At 44.6% G+C, this 16160-nt stretch overlaps 1 protein-coding gene across 3 annotated transcripts in view; it reads right to left on the reverse strand.

Annotated features, from left to right (window-relative positions):
* Positions 1–16160, reverse strand: part of TJP2 (tight junction protein 2) — a 260996-nt gene that overhangs the window by 89976 nt on the left and 154860 nt on the right. For all 3 annotated transcript variants that reach the window (XM_073572240.1, XM_073572241.1, XM_073572239.1), the window contains one exon: positions 8756–8861. In XM_073572240.1, the coding sequence (XP_073428341.1) occupies positions 8756–8861 (106 nt within the window). The remainder of the gene's footprint in view (positions 1–8755; positions 8862–16160) is intronic.

Consider the following 16160-nt stretch of genomic DNA (forward strand, 5'->3'; position numbering starts at 1 on the left):
CGGAGGAGGCGCGGCCGGGAGCAGAGCTTAGCGGCGGCCCTGCGCTGCGCCTCCGAACGCTAGTCTGAAAGTAGCCCAAGCTATATAGCCTAGTCATGGAATTGCAACCCATACCACTCTAAATGATAAGGTGATTCTGAGCGTTTGCCCTAGTCTGTACAGCGCAGGTAAAAAAAATTACCTATTGGTAATTTGTTAGAGGTGTCACGTCCTGGGAACATAGCAATCCATTGTCCCATGTCCTCTGAACAGACGGACAGCAGTGTAGAGAGGTCCAGTTTGCATTATGCCTATCCCACCTGCAATATGAACTATTCCTCGTATATTGATTGTAAAGAGTGCCAGACACTACTCAATTGCATGAAAATAAACAATAAAGTTCATAATGCAAAAATAGTTTGTAGAAAACTGCATGCATAGTGCAGAAACGCTTATTATAGATAGTGCTAGGCAGTTTTCACAACACAAACATACATGAGCCTCAGAATGACATACCACAGGTTAAATGCTGAAGTACCACGATTGGGAATCCCCTTTACGCGCGTTTCGCGTTATTGCTTCTTCCGAAGCATGTACTTTTCTACAAATTATTTTTGCATTATGCACTTCATTGATTTTTTATTTTTATGCAATTGAGTAGTGCCTGGCACTCTTTATTTACAATCCATATATGAGGAATAGTAAGAAATAAAATGAAGTTGGATACTCATGAATTTTTAGAAGGATAATGTATTTTTTGCACCACTAGGTGGCAGCATAACAATAAAGAATATATATTAGACTATATGATGCATTTTCTCAAAAAAAATGTTAATAAAACTATGTAAATAACTAAAGATATTTATAAAATGCACATGATTTTTCCTTCTATTAATTAATATGGATAATTAATTTCCAGAGGTTAATATATTTGAATTAAGGACGACTTTATGAGAGGATAATTGTGTCCTGAAAAAAATCAGTATAATTGATACCACGTTTTAAAAGGACATACCACGTGTTGTCTAATCATGTACCATTTTTATTGGGTATGTCTTATTATGTGTCATATCAAATAAAGAATTGTCTACTTTGAATAGTTTTAAGGTTTTTTTTGTAGGATAGTTTAATTATTGATTGGGCAACAATATTTTCTCCCAAACTATCGGATATTTACTCAGATAAGCGCAGGTTCGACCATAAAGAATCCCCATCGCAGTCGGAGGTGGATGAGTTCCCCCTGTGTATCTCTGAAGGCGACGAGGAATAGACAGCGACCCATGAGGCAGACATTCATGTGTTGGGTGTTTCTGGGGGGGGAACTTTGGGACTGCTCAAATGAAGGACCTTACATTAAAAGGGGCATTTAGTAATGTTACTGTTCTAAATGGGGTTGCTCAAGAGCCGGGGGTCAACACCAGGTTTCCATACTTTGCAGTAAATGAAGACTAGCTATGCCGGGTTACTAAACGGAGGGGGGAAGGTAATAGAACAACCATTAGTACCAGGGTCGTATAGGTGTAGGGTGTTAGACCTGGTCCATTCTCATGTCTTAGGTCGGCATCTGGGCATAGATAAAAACCCAAAAGTGGATCCTTCAGAGGTTCGACTGGTCTGGATGTCACTGATTGTTAGCCATTGCCGATCATGTCCCACCAGTCAGTCAATTAACTGCTCCAGTCTCTCACTTCTGCAGTCCACTAGAGCCATTACCCATTATAGAGGTCCCATTTGACCGCATTGCCATGTACCTTGTTGGACCACTAGTCAAGTCCGCCAGAGGACACCAATACATCCTGCTGGTCATGGACTATGCAACACAGTACCCCGAAGGCGGTACCACTAAGAAACTATACCCCAAAGTATAACCAGAGAACTGGTCCATATTTTTTCACGGACGGGCGTGCAAGGGAGATTCTGATGGACCAAGGAACTCTTTTCATGTCCAAAGTGATGAGGGAGTTGTGCAAGACCCTCCAAATTACGCTACTCAGGACATCGGTCTACCATCCACAGATGGACGTCCTGATTGAGAGGTTCAACAACACCCTGAAAACCATGCTCAAGAAGGTCGTGGAGAAGGATGGCAGAGACTGGGGATTGCATATTCCCCTATTAGAATTTTTCCATTTGGGAAGTTCCATAGGCCTCTATGGGGTTTTCTCCATTCGAGCTGTTGTATGGCCGGCACCTTGGGGACTTCTGGATATTGCAAAGGAGACCTAGGAAGCAGGTGGTTACACCCCACCAGAGCATCACCAAGTATGTGGCCCAGATGAAGGAAAGGATTGCGGGGGTGATGCCTATTGTGAGAGAGCCTCCTTCAATCACAAGAGACTCAGGCAAAAGTCTACAAAGTCAGCAAGACAGACAGTTTAGCCCTTCAGATCAGGTATAGTGCTGATTCCCAGTGTCGAAAGTAAATTTCTGGCCAAGTGGAAGGGGCCATATGAAGTGGTCGAAAAGCTGGGTGACATCAAATACAAGGTCCACCAGCCAGTGAGAAGAAAACCCCCAAAAGGTGTACCATGTCAACCTACTTAAGCAGCGGCAACACAGGGAACCGGTGAAAACTACGTTCCTGGGGGCCCAATCCTGAAGCCAAGGTCGAGGATGTCACAGTGTTAGAGACTACAGCCAAGAGACAACAGCCAAGAGACAACAGCCAAGAGACAACAGCCAAGAGACAACAGCCAAGAGACAACAGCCAAGAGACAACAGCCAAGAGACAACAGCCAAGAAACAACAAAATCAAGAACTGCTTCGGCGGAATAGAAAGCTTTTTTCAGAGCTGCTGGAATGTACACGTCGTCAATCATGAAATTTTGACAGAAACAGATAAACTTAAAGCCATATTGAATTTGTGAAGCCCAAAGCAAGGTGATTTTGAAGGTGATGAGGATAATGTGGAGCCTAGGCGTTATTGAGGAGATAAAGAGTGACTGGTCTAATCCCATTGTCCTTGTGCCCAAGCCCGATTCAGAATGGCTGTTTTGTAATTATAGGAAGCTGAAGTCCGATTCACCCTGTCGATATACACATTAAGATGCTAGAATCAGCCAGATACATCACCACACTTGACCTGACGAAAGGGTACTGGCAAATTCCCATGTCCCAAAGCGCTAAGGAGAAGACTGCCTTCTCTACACCTGACAGCGGCTTCCAACACATCAAAATGTCTTTCGGGCTGCAGGGAGCCCCAGTCACCTTCAAGAGGGCCATGGATAGGATCCTAGCCCCTTACAAGAAGTATGCCACAGCTTACCTGGACGATAATGTGTGATTCAGCCCTGACTGGGGAAGTCACCTGCAGAAGGTTCAGGCAATACTGAAAACGCTGAGGAAGGCGCTGTTTAACATAAATCCAAAGAAGAGCGCCATGGGAAGGAGAAGGCAAAATACTTATGTTATATCGTCAGGATGGGCAAAATAAAACTGCAAGTGTAAAAAGTAAAGGCGATCCAAAATTGACCGCAACCGTTCAACAGGTTAGGGCATTTCTGGGAATTGTGGGATACGATCAGCGTTTTATCCAGAATTTCGCCATGATAGCTACACTCCTAACCGACCACTTTAAGGGCACAAAGACATCGATGACCAAGTGGTCTTCTGAACCGGAGACTGCGTTCAAGAGTTGAAGCTCCTCCTGTGTAAGGCCAGCTTCACATTTGCATTCGGCAGAGCTGCAGAGGGCTGCGTAGTTCCTCCGTGAAGCTCCGCCCACTGCCGCACCTCTTCCGGTCAGCTCTGCCTACGTCTGCATGCGGCCTGCCTACCTATCTTTAACATTGGGTACACAGGCCGTGCGGATGTATGCGGATGCGTCCGCTTGCGTCGTTTTGACGCTGCAGCGACTTGCATCGAACGCAACATGTGGCAGTGGGCGGAGGTGTGGCAATGGACGGAGCTTCATGGAGGAACTACGCAGCCCTCCGCAGCTCTGCCGAACGCCAGTGTGAAACTAGCCTAAACAGCTGGTCTTGGTCATTCCTGACTTCAATAAGGAGTTTGTGGTATAGGCAGATGCATCAGAGGTCGAGTTGGGAGCAGTGTTGTCCTAGGAAATAAATGGAGAGGAACATCCAATCCTATACCCAAGTAGGAAACTCTCCTCCTGTGAAAAGAACTATGCTATTGTGGAAATAGAATGCTTGGCAATTGACACTCGGAGGTACTACCTGCTAGGCCGAAAGTTAAGACTAATGTCAGACCATGTGCCCCTGAGACCGATGAGGGAAAGGAAGGGAAAGAATGCCCGGGTGACTAGGTGGTATCTATCGTTCCAGAACTTCAGCCTCCATATGGGGCACAGGCCTAGGCAACGACATGGAAACGTACATGCCCTGTCATACACCCTGCCCTGACGACTGAAGGTGGCAAAAAAAAACCAGCGCTGGGCAGAGGGGAGGGGAATATGTCAGGTCATTGGTAAAATAATGGATGAGGAGATGTATGTCACCGAGTATGTTAGCCTCAGTAATATGAACCTAAAACTATGCTCCAGCATGATATGTGCTCAGTAAGGTTTAACGGACACAATAGGATTGGGTTTTTGAGAACATAAGAGTTGGGTGGGAGACTGTTGACCATATATTCTGTGGTTCACAAGGTAAAAGTGAGGCCTTTGAGCTCACTAGTTTTGAGTATGTCTGGAGAGGAGCTCTCCAGAGCTGTGATCATGTTAAAAAGAGCTGAACCCTGCAGCCACACTGACTGTACTATATGCCATTTTGTTTTTACAGTTATGCCTGAAGGACAGTGTATGTTTACCCAATTTTGGACTGGTTTATGCAGCACGTTTTTAAAAAACCAGTGGAAGACTTAAAAGTAAAGCATTCCTATGACTACCTCTTTGAGAAGTTGAAAGAGTTAATCTACGTGTATGCACGCGTAATTAATTTGAAGTGCCCACTTTTTTGACCCATTAAAAATAAATAAATAAATAAATAAGTAAAACACGATTCGTTTCTCTACATTTGTAAAATTCTGATCTATGAAAGTTAAGGAAAAAAAAAACCCTGCAGTTTTTTGGCCCATCACAAAAAAAAAGCAATAAAAATGTATCTACCACAAGATGGTTTCACAAAACACTGACCCTCACCATTCCATGTACAGAAAAAAAGTAACAAATTTATTTTCTAACTACGGTTACTTTTAACAAATTGAAATGAAAATAATATCTATCTATCTATCTATATATATATATATATATATATATATATATGTCTCTCTCTATACATATCTCTATATCTATCTACCTATCTATATATATAAATCTATATCTGAGTGTATAGCCCCGTCTACTGCGCACCGCATAGCCACATCTACAGTGGGGCAAAAAAGTATTTAGTCAGTCAGCAATAGTGCAAGTTCCACCACTTAAAAAGATGAGAGGCGTCTGTAATTTACATCATAGGTAGTCCTCAACTATGGGAGACAAACTGAGAAAAAAAAACCCAGAAAATCACATTGTCTGTTTTTTTTTCCATTTTATTTGCATATTATGGTGGAAAATAAGTATTTGGTCAGAAACAAAATTTCATCTCAATACTTTGTGATATATCCTTTGTTGGCAATGACAAAGGTCAAACGTTTTCTGTAAGTCTTCACAAGGTTGCCACACACTGGTGTTGGTATGTTGGCCCATTCCTCCATGCAGATCTCCTCTAGAGCAGTGATGTTTTTGGCTTTTCGCTTGGCAACACGGACTTTCAACTCCCTCCAAAGGTTTTCTATAGGGTTGAGATCTGGAGACTGGCTAGGCCACTCCAGGACCTTGAAATGCTTCTTACGAAGCCACTCCTTCGTTGCCCTGGCGGTGTGCTTTGGATCATTGTCATGTTGAAAGACCCAGCCACGTTTCATATTCAATGCCCTTGCTGATGGAAGGAGGTTTGCACTCAAAATCTCACGATACATGGCCCCATTCATTCTTTCATGTACCCGGATCAGTCGTCCTGGCACCTTTGCAGAGAAACAGCCCCAAAGCATGATGTTTCCACCACCATGCTTTACAGTAGGTATGGTGTTTGATGGATGTAACTCAGTATTCTTTTTCCTCCAAACACGACAAGTTGTGTTTCTACCAAACAGTTCCAGTTTGGTTTCATCAGACCATAGGACATTCTCCCAAAACTCCTCTGGATCATCCAAATGCTCTCTAGCAAACTTCAGACGGGCCCGGACATGTACAGGCTTAAGCAGTGGGACACGTCTGGCACTGCAGGATCTGAGTCCATGGTGGCTTAGTGTATTACTTATGGTAGGCCTTGTTACATTGGTCCCAGCTCTCTGCAGTTCATTCACTAGGTCCCCCCGCGTGGTTCTGGGATTTTTGCTCACCATTCTTGTGATCATTCTGACCCCACGGGGTGGGATTTTGCGTGGAGCACCAGATCGAGGGAGATTATCAGTGGTCTTGTATGTCTTCCATTTTCTAATTATTGCTCCCACAGTTGATTTCTTCACTCCAAGCTGGTTGGCTATTGCAGATTCAGTCTTCCCAGCCTGGTGCAGGGCTACAATTTTGTTTCTGGTGTCCTTTGACAGCTCTTTGGTCTTCACCATAGTGGAGTTTGGAGTCAGACTGTTTGAGGGTGTGCACAGGTGTCTTTTTATACTGATAAGTTTAAACAGGTGCCATTACTACAGTTAATGAGTGGAGGAAAGAGGAGACTCTTAAAGAAGAAGTTACAGGTCTGTGAGAGCCAGAGATCTTGATTGCTTGTTTCTGACCAAATACTTATTTTCCACCATAATATGCAAATAAAATGAAAAAAAAACAATGTGATTTTCTGGATTTTTTTTTCTCAGTTTGTCTCCCATAGTTGAGGTCTACCTATGATGTAAATTACAGACGCCTCTCATCTTTTTAAGTGGTGGAACTTGCACTATTGCTGACTGACTAAATACTTTTTTGCCCCACTGTATAATTGCCTTATATTGTCTGTCATCCACTTCCGTCTGGATGTCCCCGAATCCCACAATCCACTGCACCGCACCGGAAGTACGCCAACTGCCATTTTGGTACACCCAAGTGATGCCGCTCAGATCCAGGACGCAGCTGTGATCCCGATGGCGCTCGGATGCAGGCCACCGCTGCGATCCCAACCGCCCCTGGGATCCCAGCTGCCGCTTGGATCCATGCCACTGCTGCGATCCCAATGGGATCCCAGCTGCTGCTCGGATCCAGTCTGCCGCTGCGATCCTGACTACTGCTGCGATCCTGACCACCACGGGGGGTCCCGGCCGCTGCTCGGATCCCAACCGCCGCTCGGATCCAGGACGCCGATGTGATCATGAGGCTGTGAAAGGGGTGTAACGAGGGGGTATAATGAGGGGTGTAATAAAGGGGGTATAATGAGAGGCTGTAATGAGGGAGAAGTAATGAGAGGGATGCCGCCGCCGGACCCCCGCCAGGACCCACTGCCTGACAACACGCGCCGGATCCCGCCACTGCCTGCCCACCCACCTCCATGCAGTCACAGCCGGCAGGAAAGACCACGGCTTGAGGCCTGTGCTGGACATTGGGTGCAGTCACCCTTTGGTGGCGCCGTACACCATCTCCAGCACAGACCGTAAAACACAGTCTTTCCTGCCGGTTGTGACTGCACGGAAGTGGGTGGGCCGCCACCCCCAGCGCCACAAAGCTGCCCTCTTCCTGATGTTACTGCCCTCCCGATGTGATAGCATCGGGCACACATCTAGTTTACTATAATATCCCACATCATCCCCGTCAGCCAGAGCCACCAGACAACTACCCCGAATATCCCAAAATCTTCCTGTCAGCCTGGGGTCAGAACCAGAGCGCTGAGTGGAACAGTCCTAACTTCCATACCAGTGATCCCTTTTTAAGAGAGACCTAGGGTCAGAACCAGAGCGCTGAGTGGAATTGCCCTGACTTCCATACCGGAGATCCCTTTAAGAGGGGCCTGAGGTCAGATCCAGAGCGCTGAGTGGAATTGCCCTAACTTCCATACCAATGATCCCTTTAAGAGAGGCCTGGGGGACAGAACCACAGCGCTGAGTGGATTTCCCTGACTTCCATACCAGGGATCCCCTTAAGTGGTGCCTTGGGCCAGAACCAGAGCACAGAGTGGATTTGCCCTAACTTCCATACCGGAGATCCCTTTAAGAGGGAAGATGTGCCTATGGGATGGAGGATGTGTGATGTGTATATGGGCAGGGAGGGGGTGATTCATTTCTGTCATGTGCTCTCTGCTCCTTTCTGGGGGCAGACAATGTCTGGGTGCTTATGTTCCCGGGGATGCTAGATTTCTCCCACCCGGTCACTGTCTGCTGAGGTGTTGTGGAGTGGGAAAACTGTTGCTCATAGAAACCAATCACAGCTCAGCTTCTGAAATGAAAGATCCTTAGTGATTGGGTGGGGCTATGTGAAATGGGCGTGTCTGATATGCACATATATCATACATTCATGTTATATATATATTGAATAGTGAAATGAATACTAATATTCAAAACTGCAACTCATACCACAAAAAACAAGCTCTAGGACGGCTATGTCACTGGAGGAAAAAAAATATACCGTATATATGGCTCTTGGAAGAGGGGGATTAAAAAATGAATGGCAGGAACTGAAAGTCATCTTGTAGGGAAGGGTTAAATAATGTATTTATGAATTCTACATTCACTTTAACGGTCACACAACAATTAGGTCAGTGTAGATGACAACATCTAGTTCTTTCAGAATTGTCTATCTGAGCTTTCCACATCAACAGCCAATTCTCCATGTAAACGTTATAGCTTTGTCTCTTACATTGGCTTTTCTTTCAGTTTCTCAGTGGAGGAATAAGAGTCCGAAAGCTGTAATCTCCTATCATCCTGAGGGGAGCTGGAACGGTTAGATTCAATTTCAGAAATATCTGTGTAACACAACATTTTTAAAATGTTAACATTGTAAAGAACTTTTTAAAATGAAGCAAAAAATTTTAACAAAGCCAATGAAAAAACAAACAAACCAAACAATAGCCACCTTCCACTGTCAATTTTAAAGAGGTTGTCCACTACTTTTTACATTGATGGCCTATTCTTAGGATAGGATAGGTCATCAATGTCTGATCAGCCGGAGTCAGACACCCAGCATCCTCGCTGATCAGCTGTTACGGGTATTGGCATCAGGAAGTACTCACTTATCGAGCTGCGCCATATACTTGTAGTGACTGCCGAAGGGTAGTGCACATCAGCCTCCTATTAATTTGAGTAGGAGGCAGATATGCAGTACCAAGCAGGACTATGGAGTCAGTAAGCCATACCACCAACTCCTCAATTTCCCTGACTCCAGACCCCACAGCACTGCCTCACATTGAGCATGTGCATAAAGTGCAGCACAGATTTAGCTCAACTAAAAGCTGAGATCTTTAGATCAGGAACAGAACAGACATTTATAGGACATTTCATAACGTTGCCAATTATGAAAACATTTACAGCACATCCTGCACTGAACTACTGTACCCAATGTATTATATATTTTAGGAGTTGGAGTCAGTCCATATTATACCAACTCCAACTTAGCCAAAATGGATACCGACTAAACAACTGACTCCACAGCCCTGGTACTAAGCGCCAGGCACTAGAAATAGATGGAGCAGTTCTGCAAGTGAGTACTTCCGGACGGTGGCCACTGACACCGTTAACAGCTTCCTAAGATTAGGGCATCAATGTAAAAGTAGTGGACAACCTCTTTAAGGCCACACCGATTCATGTTTTTTCATACATCAAAAATACAACGTAGTATTAGTAACTACAACCTGCACCTCAGAAACAAGGGTTCAGAAAGGACATCTTCAGACAGACTGTTTTTTGTACATTAATGGATGGTCTGTGAAGGTTGAGGCTTTTAGTGAAAGAGCCGTGAGTTTAAGTGCTAAATACAGATCACTCTTTGCCTCCAACAGTGGGCTTCCATTGGTAACTGTGGTTCCCAACAACAAGAAATATTCTACATAGCAGACCAACTTTTTGACATGTGTCTGAAGTATCTAAATCAGCCCCCTCAGTAATTAAAAAAGGTTTTGCTGGACGTGCTTATAATCAACCCACACTGGAAAATCAAAAACCATATTTAAAGGGAACCTTCAGGTGCTTTAACACTTTTAAACTGCCCTATGTCCTTTTAGTCCTTTATTTCAGTAGTTTTTATTGCTTTATACAACTGCATATGTGTCAGCAAGATAGACTTGTGAACATCAGCTCTCTGTATGCTTGTGAAGCAGAACTAGTGTGGAGAGACATTTGTTCACCGAGATGAGTCCGGATTCAGGAGCGGTCAGTAACGTTTCCAGCGCTTCCACAGTTTGTGCTCCTCCAGGCAGCTTGGTTCCCCGATCAGGACTCTGCTATGCAGTGGGCTATTACAACAGCTGTGATAGGGGAATGGAGTTTCAGGCGGGAACGCAAACTGTGAAGAGGTGGGCAATGCAAGGGAGCAGATATCACCTTGGGGGAACAACGGCTGCAGTAACCAAGCCCGGACTAATCTCGGTGAATAAACTGACTGGACTATTCCTGGTTCTCTACACAGCACAGTGAGGTGCTGTATACAAGTTCATTTTACTGAATATATGCAGTTGTATAATTACTGAAACACCAGAATAAAAAACTAAATTGATACAGTTTAACCCCTTAGTGACCATCAACACGACTTAAAACTGACCTGAGATGTAAGAGACTAGCATCCCCCAACAGATGAAAAGGCCACCGCTGTCAGCTGTACACTATAGCAGACACCCTGATGCATCAGTCACGATCAGTGTTGACACCGACCACGGCCGTTTAACCCCATAGATGCTGCTGTCAATAGTGACAGCATCTAGATCATTAACAAGGTGGGGAGACTTCCCTCCTTAACCTCATCAGCACCGTGAGATCATGATTGTGAGGTCCTGATTGTTACCATGGCAATTCACAGTCAAATAATGGCCTTAGAGTCTGCTGGCTATAGGGGCCTGTTCAGGAGTTAGCGACATTAGGGCTATGTGCACACGGTGCGGATCCTCCCACGGATTTTTCCGCGCAGATTTTAAGAAATCCGCAGGTCAAATGACCTGCATTTTTCCTGCGGATTTCTTCCTTTTTTTCACGGTTTTACTGCCGTTTTTGTGCGGTTTTCCACCTGCGGATTTGTAGAATGGAGCAGGTGGAAAACTGCAGCAAAACCGCACAAAAGAAGTCACATGCTGCTTCTTTTTTTTTTACCGCACAAAAACCGTGCGGAAAAATCCGCAGCGCGTGAACAGCGTTTTTTTTTCATTGGCTATAATGGTACTGTACATCACCTGCAGTTCTGCTGCAGATCCACAGCGGCAAATCCGCTGCAGATCCACGGTAGAAACCGCACCGTGTGCACAGGGCCTTAGGTGGTAAAAATAACATTTTCCATTTCAGTCATGCCACTTTGCATTATTTTTTGAAAAGCACCTGAAGGGTTAATAAACTACCTGACAGCAGCTTTGAATATGTTGAGGGGAGCGGTTTTTAAAATGGTATCATTTTGGGGGGCTTTCAAATAAATGTCTCCCCAAAGTCACTTCAAAACTGAATAAGTCTCTAAAAAAAAAAGTTCTGCAATTTTACTTGAAAGAATGAAAAATACCTGCTACAATGTTAATCCCTTAACCCCTAAGCCTGTGTTCACCTTCATGACCAGGCCAAATTTAACAAAATCTCACAAGTGTCATTTTATGAATAACTCTGGAGCGATTCAACAGATCCCACCGATTCGGAGATTGTTTTTTTCTTGACATAATGAACGTCATGATAGTGGTAACATTTCTTCAATATGACTTGCGTTTATTTGTGAAAAACACTGAAAACTGCAAAATTTTCACCAAATTTCCATCTTAATTTTTATGCCCTTTTTGCTTACAATTTTTTTTTTAAGGAAGCACATTACATATGAAGTGACTTTGGGGGCCTATATGACAGAAAACACCCAAAAGTGACACCATTCTAAAAACTCAAAACCACATTCAAGAAGTTTATTAACCCCTTCCCGACCAGTGACAGTGCATGCGTCATGAAAGTCGGTGCCAATCCGACCAATGATGTACACTCACTGGCCACTTTATTAGGTACACCATGCTAGTAAGGGGTTGGACCCCCTTTTGCCTTCAGAACTGCCTCAATTCTTCGTGGCAGAGATTCAACAAGGTGCTGGAAGCATTCCTCAGAGATTTTGGACCATATTGACATGATGGCATCACACAGTTGGCGCAGATTTGTCGGCTGCACATCCCTGATGCGAATCTCCCGTTCCACCACATCCCAAAGATGCTCTATTGGATTGAGATCTGGTGACTGAGGAGGCCATTTGAGTACAGTAAACTCATTGTCATGTTCAAGAAACCAATCTGAGATGATTCGAGCTTTATGACATGGCGCATTATCCTGCTGAAAGTAGCCATCAGATGTTGGGTACATTGTGGTCATAAAGGGATGGACATGGTCAGCAACAATACTCAGGTAGGCTGTGGCGTTGCAACGATGCTCAATTGGTACCAAGGGGCCCAAAGAGTGCCCAGAAAAAATTCCCCACACCATGACACCACCACCACCAGCCTGAACCGTTGATACAAGGCAGGATGGATCCATGCTTTCATGTTGTTTACGCCAAATTCTGACCCTACCATCCGAATGTCGCAGCAGAAATCGAGACTCATCAGACCAGGCAACGTTTTTCCAATCTTCTACTGTCCAATTTCGATGAGCTTGTGCAAATTGTAGCCTCAGTTTCCTGTTCTTAGCTGAGAGGAGTGGTACCCAGTGTGGTCTTCTGCTGCTGTAGCCCATCTGCCTCAAAGTTCGACGCACTGTGCGTTCAGAGATGCTCTTCTGCCTACCTTGGTTGTAACGGGTGGCAATTTGAGTCACTGTTGCCTTTCTATCAGCTCGAACCAGTCTGCCCATTCTCCTCTGACCTCTGGCATCAACATGGCATTTCCGGCCACAGAACTGCCGCTCACTGGATTTTTTTTCTTTTTCGGACCATTCTCTGTAAACCCTAGAGATGGTTGTGCGTGAAAATCCCAGTAGATCAGCAGTTTCTGAAATTCTCAGACCAGCCCTTCTGGCACCAACAATCATGCCACGTTCAAAGGCACTCAAATCACCTTTCTTCCCCATACTGATGCTCGGTTTGAACTGCAGGAGATTGTCTTGACCATGTCTACATGCCTAAATGCACTGAGTTGCCGCCATGTGATTGGCTGATTAGAAATTAAGTCTTAACACACAGTTGGACAGGTGTACCTAATAAAGTGGCCAGTGAGTGTATATGCTGTGTCATGACTTGAAAGCCCCCCCTGCAGGTCGGGTGACCGGGGTCAATGAAAGGTCACCCGACCCGCAGGTACAGGGGGCTTTGTACTTCACCCCAGGGGGGGTGGCTTCACCCCCACATGGCTACGATCACTCTGTCTGTTAAGTGAAACAGCCAATCAGAGCGATAGTAATATTTCATCAATTAAATATGATGAAATATTACAATCCAGCCACGGCCGATGCTGCAGTAGCATCGGACATGGCTGGAGACACCAATCCGACCCCCCCCCCCTCCGTCTAACGGAGGCGATGTGCCCCCCGCCACCAAATGACAGCGGCGATCTGCCACCCCCACCTTGCCTCCGCTCTCCCCCAGCTTCCGATTTGCCCCCCCCAACTCCCCCGGTACCTATTATGTTCCTCTGGCCGTCCCGATGTCCCGGATCATGGGCGCCGCCATCTTGGCAACGCTGCAGATTCATTCATTCATTTTGATCACTGTGATAAACTTTCACAGTGATCAAAATAAAAAAAAGTAAATAAATCCCCCCTTTATCACCCCCATAGGTAGGCACAAATAATAAAATCAAGAAATTATTTTTATTTTTCTATTAGGGTTGGAATTTGAGTTAGGGGTGGAATTAGGGTTAGGGGTGGAATTAGGGTTAGGCTTGTGGTTAGGGTTAGAGTTGGGATTAGGGTTAGGGGTGTGGTTAGGGTTATGATTAGGGTTAGGGATGTGTTGGAGTTAGGGTTAGAGTTAGAATTGAGGGGTTTCCACAGTTTAGGCACATCACGGGGTCTCCAAACGCGACATGGCGCCACCATTTATTCTAGCCAATTTTGCGTTCAAAAAGTCAAAACAGTGCTGCCTCCATTCCGAGCCCCGATGTGTGCCCAAACAGTGGTTTACTCCCACATATGGGGTATCCGCATACTCAGGAAAAATTGCACAACAACTATGGGGGTCTAATTTCTCCTGTTACCCTTGGGAAAATAAAAAATTGGGGGCTAAAAAAAATTATTTTTGTGGGAAAAAAATGATTTTTTATTTTCACGGCTCTGCGTTATAAACTTCTGTGAAGCCCTTGGGGGTTCAAAGTGCTCACAACACATCTAGATAAGCTCCATGGGGGGTCTAGTTTCCAAAATGGGGTCACTTGTGGGGGGTTTCTACTGTTTAGGCACATCAGGGGCTCTGCAAACGTAACATGACGCCCGCAGACCATTCCATCAAGTCAGCATTTCAAAACGTCACTACTTCCCTTCCGAGCCCCGACATGTGCCCAAAGAGTGGTTTCCCCCCACATATGGGGTACCAGCGTACTCAGGACAAACTGGACAATAACTTTTGGGGTCCAATTTCTCCTGTTACCATTGTGAAAATAAAAAATAGCAGGCTAAAAAATCATTTTTTGAGGAAAAAAAAATTTATTTCACGGCTCTGCGTTATAGACGTCTGTGAAGCACCTGGGTGTTCTAAGTGCTCACTATGCATCTAGATAAGTTCCTTATGGGGTCTAGTTTCCAAAATGGGGTCATTTGTGGGGGAGCTCCAAAGTTTAGGCACACAGGGGCTCTCCAAACACGACATGGTGTCCGCTAACTATTGGAGCTAATTTTCCATTCAAAAAGTCAAATGGCGCGCCCTGCTGTGCGCCCAAACAGTGGTTTCCCCCCCACATATGGTGTACCAGCGTACTCAGGAAAAACTTGACAACTTTTGAGGTCCAATTTATGCTGTTACCTTTGGGAAAATAGAAAATAGCGGGCTAAAAAATCATTTTTGAGGGAAAAACATTTTTTATTTTCATGGCTCTGTGTTTCTAAACTTCTGTGAAGCACTTGGGGGTTCAAAGTGCTCACTACACATCTAGATATGCTCCTTGGGGGGGTCTAGTTTCCAAAATGGGGTCACTTGTGGGGGCGTTTCTGTTTAGGCACATCAGGGGCTCTGCAAACGCAACATAAAGCCCGCGGAACATTCCATCAAAGTCTGCATTCTGAAATGGCGCTCCTTCCCTTCTGAGCTCTCCCATGCGCCCAAACAGTTGTCCCCCCATATATGGGGTATCGGTGTACACTGGACCACAAAAGTTGTTGTGCAATTTGTCCTATTTCTCCTGTTAGCCTTGTGAAAATAAAAAATAGCGGGCTAAAAAAATCATTTTTGAGGAAAAAAAATGATTGTTTATTTTCACTGCTCTGCATTATAAACTTCTGTGAAGCACTTGGGGGTTCAAAGTGCTCAGCACACATCTAGATAAGTTCCTTCGGGGGTCTAGTTTCCAAAATTGGGTCACTTGTGGGGGAGCACCAATGTTTAGGCACACAGGGACAACCACGACATGGCAACCGCCAAATATTCCAGCATATTTTCCATTCAAAAAGTCAAATGGCGCTCCTTCCCTTCTGAGCCCTGCTGTGAACCCAAACAATGGTTTATGCCCACATATGAGGTATCGGTGTACTCAGGAGTAATTTTAGGATCCATTTTATCCTGTTGCCCATGTGAAAATGGAAAAAATTGATGCTAAAACGAAAATTTTTGTTGGAAAAATTAAAATGTCCATTTTTTCCTTCCACGTTGCTTTAGTTCCTGTGAAGCACCTGAAGGGTTAATCTTCTTGAATGTAGTTTTGAGTAGCTTGAGGGGGCAGTTTTTAGAATGGGTATTTTCTGCCATATAGACCCCTCAAAGTGACTTCAAATGTGAGGTGGTCCCTAAAAAAAATGGTTTTGTAAATTTTGTTGTAAAAATGAGAACTCACTGGTCAACTTTTAACCCTTATAACATCGTAACAAAAAAAAAATTTGTTTCCAAAATTGTGCTGATGTAAAGTAGACATGTTGGAAATGTTATTTATTAACTATTTAGTGTCACGTAACTCTCTGGTTTAACA

The sequence above is a fragment of the Dendrobates tinctorius genome, unplaced genomic scaffold, assembly GCF_039654945.1.
Source record: "Dendrobates tinctorius isolate UK_male_01 unplaced genomic scaffold, ASM3965494v1 ptg000031l, whole genome shotgun sequence".
Classification (NCBI taxonomy): Eukaryota; Metazoa; Chordata; class Amphibia; order Anura; family Dendrobatidae; genus Dendrobates; species Dendrobates tinctorius.